Source organism: Montipora capricornis, chromosome 8 (genome assembly GCF_036669925.1).
Source record: "Montipora capricornis isolate CH-2021 chromosome 8, ASM3666992v2, whole genome shotgun sequence".
NCBI lineage: Eukaryota > Metazoa > Cnidaria > Anthozoa > Scleractinia > Acroporidae > Montipora > Montipora capricornis.
In genome coordinates, this window is record NC_090890.1 from 52,174,108 (window position 1) to 52,194,380 (window position 20,273).

At 38.9% G+C, this 20,273-nt stretch overlaps 1 protein-coding gene, 1 long non-coding RNA gene and 1 pseudogene across 2 annotated transcripts in view; all 3 read left to right on the forward strand.

The window, feature by feature from the left end:
- Positions 1 to 3,105: 3,105 nt before the first annotated feature.
- LOC138014640 (uncharacterized) lies at positions 3,106 to 17,331 on the forward strand. The gene is made up of 3 exons (XR_011125345.1): positions 3,106 to 3,240; positions 3,393 to 3,495; positions 17,198 to 17,331. It is a non-coding gene; the product is annotated as an uncharacterized lncRNA (long non-coding RNA).
- Positions 12,661 to 14,717, forward strand: LOC138059617 (uncharacterized; annotated as a pseudogene).
- A 159-nt stretch (positions 17,332 to 17,490) lies between the features above and the next one.
- Positions 17,491 to 20,273, forward strand: part of LOC138014125 (uncharacterized) — a 62,200-nt gene continuing 59,417 nt past the window's right edge. Inside the window, exon 1 of the mRNA XM_068861149.1 lies at positions 17,491 to 17,621. Within this exon, the coding sequence (XP_068717250.1) occupies positions 17,491 to 17,621 (131 nt within the window). The remainder of the gene's footprint in view (positions 17,622 to 20,273) is intronic.

Below are 20,273 nucleotides of genomic sequence, written 5' to 3' on the forward strand. Positions count from 1 at the left end.
AGAGTGGTGAGATAGAACTTTTTCCTATCATAACCATCGTGCCTAAACATTTAACGAACCTTAAAACACAGGATCACATCATTCAATAAAATGTTAAAAAAAATAATTAGTTGTTACACAAAACTAAGGCACGTTACTGTTGATTATTCCTGGTCATCGAGCCTGCGAGATACCATTAATCTGTGAGGCTCAGCGCATGCTCGTTAGTCAATTTAGTAAACTCGCGGGGCAGTCTTGAAATACAGTTAAGTCATTTATTGTGGGTTTGTGTGCTCTTTACTGCCTTCAAGCAGCGCTTATATCAACGGTTACACAAAGTGATGAAACGTCACGATATGTAACACATCATCACAAGGCTCAACGTGCCTTCACAAGGCATAACTCACGGTCGCAAGCCATAACTCACCTTCACAATGCGTAACTCGCCGTCACAAGGTGTAACTGACCATCACAAGACGTAAGTGATCGTCACAAGGCGTAATTTACCATCACAAGGCGTAACTCACCGTCACAACGCGTAACTGACCATCACAAGGCCTAACTCACCGTCACAAGGCGTAACTAATCGTCATAAGGCGTAACTGACCATCACAAGGCGTAACGCACCGTCACAAGGCATAACGCACCGTCACAAGGCGCAAGTGACCATCACAAGGCGTCTGTGGAAAACATGGGGTGACTAAATAAACTAAGTAACGACAATAACGTGTGGGCATTGCTACTCTAAAAAATCTACTTTAATGGGAACTTAACTGGAACATTTGAAGTGCAATCTAGCAGTAACGTGTTGTGCTAATAAGTTGGTTCCAGCGGTTGAAAATACAATATATATTAATGCACAAAGGTTGACGAAAAAATAAGCTAAAATACTTGAAGAAAACACCTAACAGTAACTAAAACAAGGATCGATTGTTTGCAAAATACAGTTCAAATAACGATTAAAATAACGTTACTATTTCATATTTCTTTTTTCCAAGGTCAAATTACAGCGAGAACATTTGAACGTTAACCCAGCAATAACGTTTTCTAACATATTTATCAACAGGCTGAAAATCATAAAAAATATCAGAAAAATCTGTATAGTATAAAAAAGTATTAGAAAAAGTTTCAAATCAAGTTTCGTCCATCCATCGTGACTCAGATACCTAGGTTATTCCTTATAGGGGCTATGTCACGTTATTTTAGGGTGTTTAAGGAAAAGCTTTAATTACTCACGAGTTTAAAACTCGAAAATGGTCATATGGAATTCCTTTACTGATAAGATTATCGTTACATCACAAATGTATAATCATACGCGTATATGCGTATAAAACGCGTCTGCGCAGTTAACGTATATCTGAGCGGTACTGTATTAATGTCATCGCTTAATCGTCCATTAGCCAGTCTATCACAGTGAGTCCTCTTTTTCGAATAATCAAAAACATAAGTTCAGTAGCATTAAGTAACTACATATAGTGAGTGGAACAAATCAGAAAGCGGTGACTCACGAAAGTCATCATTACTGATTAATTAAAATCATATCGAGCTAACATCAACTGAAAATAATATTAACGGTAACTAATATTAAGGGGAAAATCAACCAACAGAAAAATGTACGCACTTAAAATTGCCTTGTTGCTACACAAAGAGATATTTTGTGTAATTTTTATCCTTTGTCGGGATACACGACATGTCCACCCATAAGAAGTCACCTATTTCTGTAACAAAACCTCACAAACCTCGTAATTATACTTACTTATTTATTTCTATTTAGAGTTCAGTGTTTTAGGATTTGAGGGGAAATTTTCGCTGTTCTATCTTTTAGGATTTGGGTTCATTTCCCGCGGTTCCGGCTTCCTGCAGGATTCCTGCTTTTAGGGTCGCCTAAAATTGAGCACAAATTTGACTATTGGGGAAAGATTAGATGCGAAAATTCAAGTGCCTGTGTGTGCACTTAACTTGAAGGGTGTGGAAAATAATATCTAGGTAAGCACTGAAACACAATGTACATGTAGTACATAAAAATTTTATAAACATTCCTTGAAAACTCATTGAATACTCCTGGAAAATCCGGCACGAAGCCTGATCTGATTATAGGCTTCAAGATTCCTAAGAGCCTTATTAAACTGTATCGTCTGTAATAACTTATTAAACTAGTCTCCAAAGCGAGATAGGATAGAAGGTTCGTATCCTCCACAGGTGGTAAACAATCCGGTTATAAATGTTTTTTTTCAGGAGTAAGTAACACGGGATCAATCACAATCGCTGCAATTTTTTCCACGTAGCGCTTTTTGACTTGCTGGTCCAGCTTCTTAGCATATTCAGAAAGAAGTCCAGAAGATGTTCAGCTTCGACACTTTCACCCGATTTGGCTTCAGGTACCGAATAATCCATTTTACAAAGGCTTTATTTGGAGATATAGAATTAATTATGCAGCTAGCTGTGATACACCAATATGGCGACTGGAAGTTACGTGACGTCACGTGAAAACGATCTGAACAGCGTTGAGCGTTCAATAGCTTTACATGTGTAAACTGAATGCTGAAGCTAGTTGTGTGTGAAATTTCAAGTCCTTACGGCTATTCCAAGGTATGAAATGCAAGTTTACGTTTTTTGTGGCCGAGGTCTGAGCCCCATACAGTACCGTTTTAGGGGCTATTTCCGATAAGTTTGTAAGACCAACCATGTTAGTTATCTTATCATAGTTATCTGCAGTCTTAGTTTTTGGATTAAGTCTTCATAGCTTTCAGCATGATTCGTCACTGTATTGTTGAAGCATATTTCATATTTTAAACTATATCGATAGTAGACCTTCAGCAAACATTTCGTAGGATAATTTTCTCGGTTATTTTTCTAAGACCATCCAATCATCAACTTGTTGACAAAATGAATTAAATTGAATTTACTTTTCAACCCATTTCCCACACCCCCATATATTTTTCAGCATGATGCGCACGAACCATCCATCCTTCCCCCACCCCCCAACTTCTTCATGTACGCCTATTAAGCATATCGAACGCAGTCTCCTAAGCTCCTATTACCCGTAGTTTTTAGTTGCTTAATTTAACTCAAATAAGGCGTGACGACTCGGAAAGAAAATTACAACTTCCTGTTTTCCTAATTGATCTCGTGACTTTTCCCAGACCAGAAGTTGTGGGTGTATTAACAGAGTTAACCATTGAAGTAATTTTAAGTTTGGAAGAATGACTTTCAAGTCTGTTTGAAGTCAATAAGGCATGTATTATATCGGTATGATATTAGGTAAGAATCACAAAACATCGTTTACCTTTAAAACTCCAATAATAGCGGAGACGCATTTTGTCCTTTGCAGGATACTTAACTTATTCCTTCAAACAATCGATACTCAAACAATGCTATGAGATAATCTTATGTTGAATTCTTTTTTGCCTCAGAAACAGATCCTGTTCAATTCCTCGTGGTCACTGTGGAAACTGATTGAACTTTCTACCTCGAAAAATGCAAATTTCAAGCCCTGAGTAGTGGACGCTAAACAAGGTATGGAATGTGTTAGTTGCGTTACTACACGGCACGAATGTAATTCATCAGAACACATTAAATTTCATTTGAATGCTTCACATTTCACCGATGTACAAATTGAAGTAAGATATATGTGAACTCTAGCTTTTTTCGCCGTGCTTAAAAGGAGGGGGACATTGGGGTGTATTGTGAAACCGCAAAACCGAAGATTTATCATCCAAAACCGCAAAACCCCAAAAAAAATTCGGCCAAAACCGAAAACCGTATACAAAACCGTCAGAAAACCGATACAATGGTGACAAGTGGGGCATACAGAGCAAACTACACTAACACTATTTCATCAAAGTATTTATGAATGTCATGGACTTTATTTCTGCCGCTCTCTCCGGCCCGGACTTTATGGGCTCATTTTCCGTAAAGCGTTTCGCGGCTATAGAGTGTTTTCATGTGACGTCTCCGAGAATTCAGCTCTATTTTCACTCAAACGTTTTCTTTTGTTTCGGAGGAAAAACAAGGTTATTGATCACGTGAGTGAAAACAGGCATCTTGTCCCCTATGGGACCTTACATTCTATTTATCAGGCCTTAGTACAACCTCACTTCAACTACTGCGATATTGTTTGGGGAAACTGTGGAGTAAATTTGCAGAAAAAACTGCAAAAACTACAAAACAGAGCAGCCCGTGTTTTGACCTACTCTAACTATGGCACTGATGTCAAAAATTTATTTGAACTCTTAAGATGGAAATACCTAGTCTCTCAAAGGCAAATTGAAAGAGCAACAAGAACACCTGAGTATCTCTGCGCTTCAGGTTTTTGTTTGAGAGACTCTGTGAATAAGGTAAATGTTCCGAAACCGCGCACAAACTACTACAAAAAACAGCTTTAGCTATAGTGGTGCAGTTTTGTGGAACTGTCTGCCATTAGAACTAAGGAAAGTAGAGCCCCTCAATAAATTCAAACGACTGATTAAAGAGGTTATCTAAGCCATTATTCTAAACGCGGCATTCATGGAAAGCAGCTTTTATTGTATGATATTGAGTAAGATAGTTAATGTTGTTTACATAGTTTTATCTATACTTGGTTTTAAATTTTTCATTTGTACATATGGTTTTCATATTGATGATGAATTGCACATAAATAAATAAATAAATAACACTCTATTCGAGATCAATTGCCGCTCAAATCTACGAGAAACCGGAACCCAAATAGGATAAAATAGGAAAACCCAAAAAGCACATCGGATAACAAAACCGAAAAACCGCTCGTATTTTCTACAAAACCGAAAGCCAGATGCTAAAAAACGAAAAATCCGCAAACCGCAATGAACACCAAAACCGAAAAACCGATCTAAAAAATAGCCAAAACCGCAAAACCGAAAATCCCAATGTCCCCCTCTAAAAGGAAACCTGACACTGGTTGAATTCATAAATTGAGCAAGCAGTCCTTCGCATGACCGTCAAGAAATAATTACAAAGCTGTACTTAGGGTGCGTTCGATTGACCCTATTCCGGAATCAGAATACGTGGAGTGATGATTTGAAACGGTATGTTTTGGCGTTTTAAAGCAGCAAGGATAGTAAAGATATGTTTAAAACAGCATTTTAGAAGGTGTTTTACAATTTTAATGTGAATCTCCGTAAAAACGAAGGATTTCTAACTCCTATTCCAAGAAAGAAACCTTTGTCTAAACAATAATTAGGAAGTTTGAGATCTAATATTTCCTCGTTAATAACTGAGTGATGATAAACAGATAGTTTAGTCGTATTAGAGGAGCTCCGGCGGCCAGAAGGGCTGCCAAGCGGAGCAACGATGGCGACCACAGTCATATGAACAGGTACATGTGGAAAGCATGAGTTGCTTTTCTCATGGTAAGCATGGCTAACGGTATTGCTCATGGGCACGTCCGACGACCTCTTACAATAATTAATTCTATCTTAATAATAATAATCATAATAATAATAATAATCATCATCATCAGTATCAATACTTGTACACTTGTGCCCAACATGGCGGCCATACTCCTGCTACTCAAGCTAGTTTACAGCATACATCTTTGATATATTGGACCTCAAAGATATGGTGAATTGACACCTGTGAAAACAAACTATCCGCTAACCAGTATCACATGACCATATTGCGGGCTCAAGGGTAGAGTTCGTGGAAGTCAGTTACTTTAAGTTGATCGCTGACCAGGTACTGGTTTTGATTGGATCGCAGGCTCAAGCCAGGTTAGCCTAAGTGAAAATGAGGCTTAAAATGTGCGCTTTCTGTGGCTTGATGCGGCTACACGGTCATGCTTCATGAACTAAAGCTCGTCACAGTCAACGCTTGTCGTGTTTAGGTGGAAAACGGTTTGGAAAACATTTTTTCCTGCACTTTTCGCTGGGTTTAATCCAAAACAGGTTTGACATATTTATATAGCTACGGTAGCTACTGGTGGCTAATGCAGTTATTGCAGTCAAGCACTTTAGAGGGATATCACAAGGAAAGAGACTAAATTAAATATAATGACAAACAACGGGACAAAGGGAAAAGGCGACGAAATTTGAGTGAAGAAAACCTCAAAAGAAGGCGAGGAAAGAGAAAAGCTGAGAAAAAGCTGAGAGGAAGAGAGCGAGGAAAAAAACCTTTATATTTACAACGGTTAGCTTTCAGGTATTGTTTTCCTTCTTAATACATGCATAGCTGCCTCACATATTTTGCAAAACACTAAAAAAACGAAGATGGCCTGAAAACGTTTGCAATTCCGTGTTGAGATTCTGACATATTTTAGCAATCGCACACCACGTCGCCATTCAAGCCTACAGCAGACATCATTGGCGAGTTTCCTTGTGATCATTGTCTATTTTGTCGGACACATAATCAAACTCTCGACACCGGCTCTGGTTGCTTATTTTAGAAATGAATTGCTGGTTTGCATGTGACGTTATGGTGACCATGTACTTTATGTAACTTATGCGAAAAGAAATTGTATTGTATTGCCGTCGAACATGGCCGCCCTGTCACGTGGGTGAAAACCAAGAATTTATGATTACTGTGGAGACTGTTTCGATTTGTAGGCTTTTTATGTGAAATAGATGTCCTGTTGTGAGCTGCTTTGTTTGACTGTGAAATTGCAGTCGAGTAAGCAAATTGCTACGGTTTAGCTTGAATTTTTAATTGGTAATTTTGGTGGTGTATCTAAACTGAAGAGAAAACGTGTAAACATAAACCACTCAAAACCGAAAATGTTTTGAAAGAGAATGTTTTGCATGTATAATTTCAGTTTTAGTTGCTGATTAAAATTGTTGGTTATTGTTTGCAAGGTTTGTTTGTTTACTGCTGTCAGCTCAGAGTTGTTTGATCACTGTAAACTGTATACACTATTGACAATTAATTTTGTACTTTATGCAGGAGAATAATTATTTCCATATACGTACACCACATTACTTCCTAGGGTTAGAAATGGGACCCCTGAACTACGGATATCAGTTTTCCAGCATTTTCATTGGTTCGCTGGACACAGGCTTTCAGTTCATATAACTGCTGTACCTAATGTGGTCAAGGAACGCGTCAGCAATAAAGCAAGCTGAAAATATTTTGGCAGCTCTGATTATAAAAGGCCGACAAAAGCCGTTTTGGACCAGAATAGATGGAGGCGGAAAGCTATACAGTAGTCGACAATATTACTGCCTGCTGGATATAAAATGATTATAACCAACTTGGTGCTACGCACCTCGTTGGTCATCTATCACTTGATATCCAGCGCGCCCTCATAGAATAATTTATTGTTTAATATTGCTGTTGTTTTGTTCCTTTCCGCTTCGATTTATTGTCATGAATGATTGATGAGTATTCAGTTTTAAGTAAAGTGTACACAACATAGGTTATACGATTCAGGGTTTGTTCGTAACATTAGAAAAGCGCACATGACCTTTTTTGTTGCAATTCCTTTTGCTAGCCCTTTGTTACATAACACGTTGCAACTGACTGCGATCAGGTGCTCAAGTTTAATATTGCTCACAAAAACATTGAATAGATTATGACCTCCTAGAGGCGATAATGGAAGGTACATGTAATGAAAGTTAAATATATAGAGTTAAGAAGTTAAGAGAACTTTGTAGAATCCTTCAATATTAAGGAAGCTTCATAGACGTAATCACATTTTACTAACCATCTCTGTAAGCGAATCTTAGTGTGTTTTCTTCAGTGTCTTTCTATTAGTGTTAAATTCTGTTTGTCCTGCCTCAATTAGCATTTTTTTTTATACGGAAACAATCTCTTAATCACAGTTTTAGAATACATAATATTTTCACGAAACTGTAAAAACAGCAAAAATGAAGTTTAACTTTTGCCATTTGCCATAAAGATCATGCTCAATTAGGTCTATTTTACCCTTTCTCCTTTTCATTGCTAATCGTTTGGTTCATCTTGCCATTGTACCAACCAATATATGGATGTTCTTGATTAATGTGGGTGGCTCTTACTGAACTACCAAACCGTTGCTATAGACCTCTTCAAATAGTCATTTCTCCTGTCCCTTAAACTCTACAGTTATCCGTTTTGCCAAGTATGTTCTATTTAAGCAATAGAGGATATTTTCTGTGTTTACATAGCCTCATCTAAACATGAGGGGAAGTTGGGAGATTCGAGATAGTTAAGCAAACCTTGGACTGCGTCTCGCTTTTGCATAACTGTTTCGAATTCTCCCAACTCCCCCTGATGTTTAGATGAAGATATGTAAAGTCGGAAAAAAGTCCTCTATTGTTTTCATAAAATATTTCTCAAAAATAAGAAATGAAGGAAAATGCTTTTTTTTACTTCTAGATTGAAACAGATTTTCTTGATACATGCCTACATTTCCGACCAGCTAATCAAAACACACGTTGGACAACACATAACCAATCAAAATTCGTTTTGATGTCACAGCAGTGTTTATGTTGTAGTTCAATTTTGACCTCTGGTTAAATTTTTTTTGAACAAGTAAAGAGTTTTTAAACCAGTCCGACCAGACTTTTTGAAACTGGTCCAGAACTTTTGAATTTAAGTCCAGAATGTTTGAAGCAGTCCATATTTTTTTCAAACCAGTTTAACATACATGTAGTTGGTCATCTTTCTGTAATTAAGTGCAACTGTTTGTGGAGTATGCATAAAGTAAAGTAGAGAAATCATAAGATTATTATGGTAGATTGTTGCCTCTGGTGCTATCAACGACCAAGAAATAATTTTAGTGACTAGGGTCAAATGCTCAGCTTGGAGATTTCGCTTAAGCACTTTCAACGGTTTGCATTCATGTACTGTAAGGTTAGGGACACTGCCTAAAGTTTAGGAATTAGGGTCAAGCTTTCAATTTAATGATTAGATTGTGCACTGTCTTATTTGAAACAGTTAGGATTGCAGGGGGTGTATGACAACTGCAGAGGTCACATACTGCAGACTGTCTACAAATAGCGCTGATAAACAGTACATTGTATTTAAGTCTAAGCACCCATTTGATTAGCGCTGATAAACAGTATATATTTAAGTCTACATGTAAGCACCCATTTTAAAAATTAATGGTTGGCTTTCAATAACTGTCAGTCTGGATTAGTCTGCAGTATGCAAGTGTCAGACACTGCATTCTGGGTAAGGTATTAAGGGATCAAAGGGTGCAGGGATGGTGCAGTGGTGAGAGCACTCTCATCCCACCAATGTGGCCTGTGTTCGATTCCCGGATCCGGCGTTATATGTGGGTTGAATTTGTTGGTTCTCTACATTTGACTTGATTTGTGTTAAAGGGATACTCTATTCCCCAGTACAAAAATTCACAAACCTTTTGCTTAATGCCTACTTGAAACATATTAACCATCGAAAGAGTTTGATTCTTTCTTTCTTCCCCATAAATTAACAAAGTATCTCGCCTGAGATTTGAAACGAAGCACTATGGCCGAAAAGCGGAAATGACGTAGAAAGGAAAACCTCGCAAACCTCTTCCGGTAAATTATCTTAACATTGCTTCATAAATAGGGGTCATTGCGCTTTCGCAATTCCCCGATTCGAAATTTTCTCTGCGCTTTTTTGTGAAGACATCTATTATGCCGCATCGCTGTAAAGCTGGTGGATGTTCTACCACCCGTAAAAACGGAGTGAGTCTCCATCAATGGCCAGAAGACCCCCATTTTGCAAGACTGTGGACGAATGCTGTCAAAAACACACGGTCTGACTTTTATTATCATACGAATTCAAGTAGACTTTGCAGTGCTCATTTCACTGAAGATTGCTTTGAGGCACAAACTGTTAGGTTTGAAGATGAAGAATTCAATTAAAGCTGATGCCGTTCCAACAATCTTTAAAATTGGTCCTCCTCAAACCAAAAAATCAAGAAGAGACGGTGACAACTACAACGGCACATTTAATACTTCAGAGGTCAAAAGCAATCCACCTCGAGGGGCATACAGAAAGCAAGAAGCTGCACGGGTAAGCTTAGAAACAATTTTATGGCACAGGCGATATCATTACTGAAAATACTAGTTATACGTACGTACTTGTTTGTTGCTTTTGATATCTTTAAGAAAGTTACGACAGTTTTTTAATTTCGAAGACATGTTTCGATGTTACAAACATCATCGTCCGTTACAAAATATTTGAAAAACCGTTAGGACTATATAACAACTAGGCGAAACATGCATAATTAAATATGATTAGGTGACAAGAAATACATATTTGAGTGAGTTACAGAGTGTTAGAAAGAATGCAGAGCCTAAGCGTAAGTGTCAGGTTGACGTGATGAACTTGTTGGTTTAAATTAGGCTTTTCCCAATTTATGTGCACAGCCTCCTTGAGTTTAAGTTGAAATTTAGTAAGGGCGGAATCAAGGATTTCGAAACAATCCGCAGAGCAAGATTGACGACAACGTTCTGCGCTTAGTAAATGTTTGAAGATGTGAGCGGACTTGTCTAAAGAGAGATGTTCACGGACGCGTGTGGAAAAATGACGACCAGTTTCGCCGATATAACAAGCATTACAGCAAGCACAAGTAAGTTTATAAATCACACGTGAACGAAGTTCTCTGGGGACAGAATCCTTCACTGAAAAAAGATTTCTTAATTTAAACGTGGTAAACGCTAATTTGATGTCAAGATCATTACAATAACGATTTACAAGGCGACGTATTTTGCTTTGAGCTACAGTAGAAAAACGCCCTAAATAATGTAACTTATAAAAGTTGTGTTTACCCTGGGAAGTGGTATTTTGAATGGAGCCATTTCGGTCGATGGCCGTGTTCAAGTATCGATAGACGCATTTATCAATGAGATGAACAGGGAAAAGATTCTTGCGCAAAATGAAAACCTAGTTAACAATATCCTTGTGGAAGCCCAACCAAGTATTGTTGATCTTAAAAACCCTGTCAATTAATATCCTGATAAGACCGATTTTGTATGACAGAGGTGCGAAACCAACATACGCGTCACGATGGAGAAAGAAGTTGATCATGTTTTGCCCTTTTTGAATGTCTTAATCGACAATACCCACCGTGGTTCCGTTGTCACTAGTACCTTCCGTAAGAAGACCTTTACGGGTCTGCTCACCAATTACCTCAGTTTCGCACCTCTGTCATACAAAATCGGTCTTATCAGGACATTAATTGACAGGGTTTTTAAGATCAACAATACTTGGTTGGGCTTCCACAAGGATATTGTTAACTTAGTTTTCATTTTGCGCAAGAATCTTTTCCCTGTTCATCTCATTGATAAATGCGTCTTTCGATACTTGAACACGGCCATCGACCGAAATGGCTCCATTCAAAATACCACTTCCCAGGGTAAACAAAACTTTTATAAGTTACCTTATTTAGGCCGTTTTTCTACTATAGCTCAAAGCAAAATACGTCGCCTTGTGAATCGTTATTGTGATGATCTTGACATCAAATTAGTGTTTACCTCGTTTAAATTAAGAAATCTTTTTTCAGTGAAGGATTCTGTCCCCAGAGAACTTCGTTCACGTGTGATTTATAAATTTACTTGTGCTTGCTGTAATGCGTGCTATATCGGCGAAACTGGTCGTCATTTTTCCACACGTGTCCGTGAACATCTCTCTTCATACAAGTCCTCTCACATCTTCAAACATTTACTAAGCGCAGAACGTTGTCGTCAATCTTGCTCTGCGGATTGTTTCGAAATCCTTGATTCCGCCCTTACTAAATTTCAACTTAAACTCAAGGAGGCTGTGCACATAAATTGGGAAAAGCCTAATTTAAACCAACAAGTTCATCACGTCAACCTGACACTTACGCTTTAGGCTCTACATTCTTTCTAACACTCTGTAACTCACTCAAATATGTATTTCTTGTCACTTAATCATATTTAATTATGCATGTTTCGCCTAGTTGTTATATAGTCCTAACGGTTTTTCAAATATTTTGTAACGGACGATGATGTTTGTAACATCGAAACATGTCTTTCAAATTAAAAAAATGTCGTAACTTTCTAAAGATAACGATTTGCTTTCTGCCTCTCTCGACCTTTTGCTTTTGATATATTTTAAAAGATTATCGATGAAAGTGTACGAAAGGAAAGTTCCTTTCGGGAAACATAAAGACGACGCAGAAGCAACTGAGGAAAAGAGTGAACCCAAAGTAAAGGAGGCCTCTACACAGATCCAGTCCTCAAAGAAAAACTTGTCTGTACAATTTCGGAGCAAACAGAGAAGCAAAGGGAAGTTTCGCCTGAGACGAATGGTCAAGAATGAATATCGATTGAAATAATATTTTTCTTCGTCTTATTCGTACAGGTAGTCAAACCGCCATTGGAAAAAAGACTCAAGGCATTCAGTGTAGTCTACAGAGAGAGTTTTTCACCATTTCCACTCCCTGCCAAAGCGAGGACGAGGAATCAGATCCAGAGGAAGAGATGGAAACCGATGACGATTCATCGTACGTCCATGACCCAGATGATGAAGTGGAAGAGGATCCCGCTTTTGACGACTTTGACGATCTAAAATACGAGTGAGTTTGACAAAAGCACATTTATGAAATACAGACATGATTGCTAAACCAAAAAACTCCTAAACGGTCTTGTTTTTCGTTTTATAGGAAATCTCCTAAGGATGCCCCTGCTCATCAACAAAACCTGTTTTTGGTTGCGGAATCATCATTTTTTTCTTTATGTCAATTTTGCCCTGTCTGGAATTCAGAATGCGATGCAGTAGTTTCAACACGAGCTGGAACGAAGATAACAGTGAAACAAAAATGCTTGTCTTGCACTCATAGCAAATTTTGGGATTCACAACCCTCCGTTGGAGATATCCCTGTTGGGAACATCGTGATGTCCTCCGCAATTCTCTTTGGCGGCGGGAGCCCAACGAAATTCCTAACAATTATGCAGCATATGAGAGTTCCTACCATTGCCTACTCAACATTTATGCACCACCAGAGATCATATCTACATCCCGCAGTGGAAAGAACATACAGGCAGCGGCAAGCTACCCTGCTAAATGAAATAAAATCCGAAGGGAGAGAGTTATTAGTCGGCGGAGATGGTCGCTGTGACAGCCCTGGCCATTCAGCTAAGTATGGGTCTTACCCCCTCATGGATCTCGAGCAGAGCAAAATCGTAGATTCTTAGTTGGTGCAGGTTTGTAAATAATGAACTTTACTGGTGCAGAACAATATAAGCTACTCTCGCTTAGTAGTTCAAATTCGCAATTTTGTGTCGATCTTAATTGCAATGTGAACTAGGACACATTTTTCTCGTTCTGCACTCAACAGAGTAACGAGGTGAAAAATTCAGCAGCCATGGAAAAGGAGCGACTCGAACGAAGTCTCAACTACCTAACGGATGAGGGGCTGTCTGTAAACACTCTTGTAACTGACAGGCATGTACAGATCCGAAAGTACATGAGAGAGAGATGGCCTGCAGTGAAGCACCGGTTGGATGGCTGGCATGTTGGAAAAGGTTCGTTTATGTACAGCTCTATATGCATGTACACGTGTATGTTCATGTGAAGGAAGCAATAACAAGTGACTTCAATAATCACACTGCATGTCGTAAATTATTATTCCAGGTATAAGAAAAAAAATCGACGCCCTTGCCAAGAAGAAAGACTGCCCTGTTCTTCAAAAGTGGAAGAAGAGTGTCGTTAACCACATGTATTGGTGTGCTGCATCTTGTGAGGATGACGACCCTGACCTAAAGGATGCAAAGTGGTTGTCTATCACCAACCACATAATGAACAAACATACAATACACAAAAATCCACTGTTCCCAAACTGTCTTCATGGCAGGTTGCACGGCCGGGAAAGAAAAAAAAAGTGGCTTAAGCCAGGTACGTATAAATATTACACTGCAGTAACAATTATCTGTCTTGAGAGAGTAAATGCAGTTGAATTTCTTTTATTTTGCAGGCAAACCACCTTTTGAGAAACTGACGGAACTTCTGATGAAGATTTCTCCTATAAAGGATGTCAGGCAGATGTCAGGAGAACATGCCACCTCATCTCTGGAGGCATTCCATTCCGTGCAAAATCACTTTGCTCCGAAACGCCTTGCGTTTTCCTATCACGGGATGACAAGCAGGTGGTACACAATAGAACACTACAGTTAGCATTAGGTGTAAATAGACAAATAAAGAGATCCTGAAATGCCCAAAGATTTGTATACACAGAACCTTTCAACGAGCCGTACAAACTTAACGTAAATGCAAACTGAATGATAATACTTTTGTAATTTACAATACAAGGCCATGAAAGACAACCATAGCGATAACTTATGCGTTGACCTAATTGAAGAATTAACTGTGTTAGGTTGCAGATAGCGATCCTGCACTTTAACGAGAACAGCAATCGAGAAAACGCCACACTAAAAGATGGTTCTGAACGAGTGAACATTGCCTTTCCAAAGTACAAGAAAGGAGAACACACGGTCAAAAAGGTTCTAGTCAAGTGCACCTACAGTAAGTTTAATTTCTCTCTCCATAACGATTATAGACTAAATCGACTTGCCCTGAAGACAATTATGACCCCTGATCTTATTTCACTTGTCTTATACTGTATACATGTATCCGTAACACATCTGTTTTTACATCGCTTCGTTATCCTTTTACACAGAATTATGTTGCCCATCTCAAGAAAATGGTAATGAAGATTCTCCAGGGACAGGAGAGCAGTGTTTTGGCAAGATCTGCTGCTCCACGTTCATTGTCATCAGACTATAATCGCCCTGACAAGAATACTGCAGTCAGTACAATGAAATCACGATTTAAAAAGTGATACAATTCTCGCCGATTGTCTGATTGACTTTGCTATCTGCGCGGAACATCTGGCACTTTTACACTTTGTAAACCGGAGCAAACACAAATTAGATTTAATCATTTTATATATTTCATTTAGCAATTAACCCAGGCGTGTAAAAGCACGAGGTAACAACTTGACAATTGTTACGAATTGTTACAGATTGTGAATGCGCTACATTTAACATTAAAAATAATGCTTAAATGAGGTTTTTTTCATGCTTTACTCGTCTGCAAAGCGAAATCCTTGAAAAGAAAAGTCTTCTTCAATGCCTGGAGGAGGAAGTGTGCTCGAATACAGCAAACAGCACAAGATGGAAGGACAACTCTAACCTCACGTCCCAAAATCCCCCAGCACCACCTTGCCAGCTGCCTGTAAGCTATGTGACGTTTTGCTTATGTTCTGGGCCCTCATAAGAGTTATGGTACTGCTGTTTGTACTGGTACCAAGCTGTCTGCAGTACCCAGTGGTTCAAGCAGACAGAATTAAACCTGGGTGCTGCGTAATGCAAACAAGCGGCTCGGTCAGCCCCTCGTGTTCGACTGCTTCGTTGTTTTTTGGCAACAATACAGTCAATTTCGGAGCAACAGATGCACTCTTCTACACGTTGAAGACGTTGGCAATTCCCACAAGTACACCTAAGGTATAGATACAATTAGTCAAACAGGGTTTCTCATATAGTGCAAAATAAACTTCGACTTGAGGAATTCTGTTAATCGGTCTCAATCGGTTCCCGCTGCCCCCATCGCGTCATCGAAACATGTATTTAAAAATGGGACAAATACCATTTCTCTGTCACAAGAAAGATTTATTTCTGGTTTTGGTTTATCGACACAATCAACAATAACACCGTCCTAAGTTTGGAATACAACAGCATTTGCTACACATTGCAAATTAGAATTGATCGCTCACCAGTCTGTATTTTGTAGTCACTCGTATTGTCGTTCGCCAGAATCATTTGAAGAGTCCGTACTCGAGCTTGCATCACTGCCGTACGGCTCAAATAAGTATGGCTGTGCTCCTTCACAATCAATAAATGAAGGTCCCTCGGCACTTTCGTCACTACTATTATCGGAAGAAAAACAATTTCGCGAATCCTCAGACTTCATTGCACATTTTTTTAAGTAAAGTAAACAAGACACTCGAGAAAGGGTTCTTCTTTCTACGTCATCAATCACATGTTTTCAGAAATGTCGTTTTCACTTCCGGTGCTCTGATAAGGGTATTTTTGCTGTTTCTCAGCGATTTTCAGACTTTTCTACTTTTTGTTTTCATATATTTTATCGTTTTTCCGTATTTATGATGTTAACACTACCTTTTTAGCAAAAGTTGTTTTGAGGGATAGAGTATCCCTTTAATTGTTAATTTCAGTTTACAGTGTCCCCAATTAGTGCTCCAGCACTAGAACCACAAGACACTTAAATAAAGTTCCTTTCCTTTCCTTTGGCACACATTGTAGTAATTGGAGTAACTTATTTCAAGTATTTAGTCTAAAACAACCGTTGTGCTGGTCATTAGGTTAAGGATATTGGGTCATGGTTATTGAAAGTAAGCGTTCTTTCACATGTAGGGTAAAAGGGTTACCAATAGATTGTAAAGAAGCTGTGGTGGTGTGTCTGTGGGAAAGTGAAATAAAGGAAAGGGTTTATCAAGCGAGTTGATGTGCTAAATAATTGACCACTCTAAAGAAATTTGAAAAGCTGACATTTTGAGCATTAGTCCTTCCTCAGAGCTAAACCCTTTCCTGTCTTTCACATAGTAGGACTAGATTTTGTAACAAAAAAACAGTGATGTTCTTTAATGATTCATGCAATACATTGACTTGTTTAATACAAGATTTATAATATTGGTCTCTCAGATTTTCAGTTAACAAGAGCAGTATACAGGGTGGGGTAGGATAGAGGTAATGGAGAAGGCTAGGGAGGGGTAGGAGAAGTAGAACGCAAGGAAGGATATGACATTCTTTTTTAGACCCCCCCAAAAACCAAGCCCCTGGTTTTTAACTACACCCCCAAAAAAGGAAAATCCCTTTATTAGAAAGTTGTTAAAAATAAACCAGTTTAAAATATTTGGACTGGTTCAAAAATTCTGTACTGGTTCACAAAAAAATTAAACCAGAAGTCAAAATTGAACTACAACATCTAAATACTGTCATCTTAACACAGCTATTGACCAGACGGTTCCCATGAGGTGAAAAAAGACTGCTTGTTCCTTTTTTTTTTTAAGAGTTTTGAGATAATTATTTTGCACTGAAACACACGACAGAGGACATTTGCACATGTGCCTTATGATTGATGCCAGATTTCCAATGAAAAGTTAGTTCAAAGAACCATTTATGCAACCTTTTTGTAGGGCTCTTGACTAAAAAGATTCCTTAGCAACCATTGTCTTTCTGTAGTTAAGAGCCGCCACACCCCCCCACCCCCCCCTCCTTACCGATTGTAGGTAATCCTCTCTCCCTGCTGTTTATACTAGGAGACTCAGAGAGGAAGAACAAGAGCACACTGTCAGTGGGAGTCTGTGCTGAGGTGAGAGGGTAATTCTAACCAATTTTGAAACAATTCAAATTGACTTGTTCTTGTGATGACAGACTATCAGTATTACTTTCTATCAACCTTTATTTCAATCAATGCAAGCCCTTCTACATGTCTGGGAGGACATACTAACGCACTTTCTGGTTTTAAGCCTCTATCCAATGAATATAATTATGGGGAGGGAAAGATATCATTTGTGCATTATACGTATATTACTACCCACTTTTCGGAGTTATGGCGCACTTTTCATTTAGATGCCCAGGATACATCAGATTCTACATCAGCTACTCCGTTGGTTCAGATGCTTTTTGCCTGACCACAAACAACACGTGTCTTTGCGAGGAACTGACTCATCTCAGTCTTGCGTAATGTCTGGGGGTCCCTCAGGGCACGATCTTAGGCCTAAATTAAATTATTTTGTTCCTAATTTGTGTCATGATCGCTTATCAGACACAGATAAGCATAAATTAGGAACAAAATAATTAAATTAGGCCTAAGATCGTGCCATGTGGGACCCCCGACATTACGCAAGACTGAAATGAGTCAGTTCCTCGAAAGACAACGTGTTGTTTGCGGTCAGTCAAAAAGCATCTGAACCAACGGAGTACTGGACCTCCGTGGGGGACAAAGGGACAGGGAGGCTTCTCGGAAATTTTGAGTTAAACCCCTATTGGAGACCAATCTGGGTTAGGCCCAAGGTTTTTGTTACCCCTAAGAGAGACAAAATTTAACAGTATTAGCGGAGCTCAGTGCGCGGAGCACCACAGTTAAGAAAATATGGTAACCCATCGGTGCAAGAAATTTTAGTATGATAGTCATAGACGACATCGATTCAAATCAAGCATCGGAGGGATATAAACTTAAAGCGTGAGTGTTTCTTTTTATTTTGTATAGAGCTTCTTTTTTCTCTGTCGTTGCAATTTTTGGCATATCTTTAGAAGCTCTGATAAGGTTGCATGATACCTGGAGGACCTGTGATTAGAACAGAAAACAAAAGGAGAGAGAAAGAGAACGACAACAAAAAACAGAATACCAGTAATAGCTAAAAATTGGTGGAAGATGTTTACTCCACAAAGTCTTTCCTTGGGCACTCAACCATTTGTTATTTTTGCGGATGCATATTTTTAAAAGTGGTTTAATCGTTTTTTCCTTTGTTTAGGAATGAAACCTCGAATTTTTATTGTCAACTTGAATGAAATAACCATTATCTGTATTCTTTTGGACATAAAGAAGTAGTTGATTGGTGTTTTGCTTTAAATTGCGAGCGAATAACGTGATTCCTATTTGCTAGCTGGTTATTGACAGTTGACTCCGAAATGGCTTTTTTCCTTTTCCATTTGGTCGCTGAGGGTGTGCTTGTTTCCTTTAAAACTCAGGCGATTCAAGGACAAATTCATTGTTAAACTGGTGAATTCCAAAGTAAATTTCCCTTGAAAACCGTTACTGCACTCATCGCTTTATGGTTCATGCAATGTCGGGTTCTTTGCAATTTAGGCAATAAATTTTTCTTTAGAAGAAAGCAAGAAAGAAAGTGATTTCATTAATTAAGCAGTAACCGCAAACACCAAAACGAGGACAATTCCAAAACCTTTATTTTCACTAACCATGAAGGCAGTAAGAATAAATAACTAGGGAGATCCGCCTTTAGGTTTGGCTAAATCTACATATTATATATGTTTATATTCTTCGTGTGCAATTCTAAACCAGACCTTCACTGCTATAAATGATGGCATTTGACAAGAACACCTTAAATTATGACAGTTTGAAACTTTTGAATGTCAATACCTTAAAGCTACTGGGGCGTTAATCGTAACTCAGGAGCTCCTTAACACCCCAATGTTCAAGTCTATTTACAAATATCTTTCTAAAAGTATTATCCACTTAAATCTATAAACTATGTGAAAATATAAAATAAGTGATTGCTAAAATTTAAAAAAAAAAAAAAAAAGAATAATAAAAAAATAATAATAATAATAATTACATTTTTTTTTACAATAATCCCTTTGCTGGGAATGAAATTCGTGTTATATTGCTCGTAAAGTTTATGTGATTACTTTAAAAGTGCGGGGCAATTATAAGAGAGCTTGATAAGACCGATTTCTGCATCTTAAGGCAGGACTCCTTTAGTTCTCACTCTTGACCCGGGAAGTAAATTCGCATTCCATCTCCATGTCTGTGGACCCAATCCACCTAGCCACGTTAATAATGATGTTCGTTATTGTTGCATCATCGTACCAAGTGGTACTGTCGCTTTATCTCCCATCTTAGCCCCCACCCCCCCCCCCCCCCCCCCCCCGGCATACTTGGCTGTTTCTTCCTCTTCCTTACTTGTTCGGTATTCAATCCATGGCCAGCTCAATCTCTAGTGCTCTCACCTTCCTTCCTGTTGGTGGTCGATTAAAAACGGGCCATCGATTCTGTTTGCTCTCACCTCCGGTGTGCTCAGCATACAGCGGAGGACAATCCCAGTAGGCTTGAAACTGGTCGTTTTCATAGCCGGTGTTGGGTTTTACTGGGAGAACCATGGTGGGACTTTGTCCAATAACGGTTTGCGTCCTTCAGCGATCTCGAAAGAACAGGATCTTCAAGGCGATTATTGTGCCTTTCCAAGTACTTGTTCTGGGCCAAGGTGGGACATCCAGAAGAATATGCTGAACTGTTTCTGCTGATATACTGCATAGCCTACATGCCACCCTTCAGTAGCTGGTCGGGCTCGCACCTTGTGACTGTAATATATTAGTCGTTGGCAATATGTTGCTCGTAGAGCTCGATCACTCCTGCCACGGTGTTAGACGGACACAACGTCCAGTCCTTAAGCACAACTTTACTCAGACTTACATCCTCCCACCTACTTGTTGTAGCTCTTCCTTGCCACTCTCTTCCCTCAAAGCCTGTGTATTCTGCTTTTCTACAGTTTCCTTCAACTGCAACTTTGATCTTCTTGTCATGTGATTGTTTATCCCCCTGGGTGATGCTGGGTGCACGGGGTGCTCCAAGGTCCAGGCCAAGACCGAGCT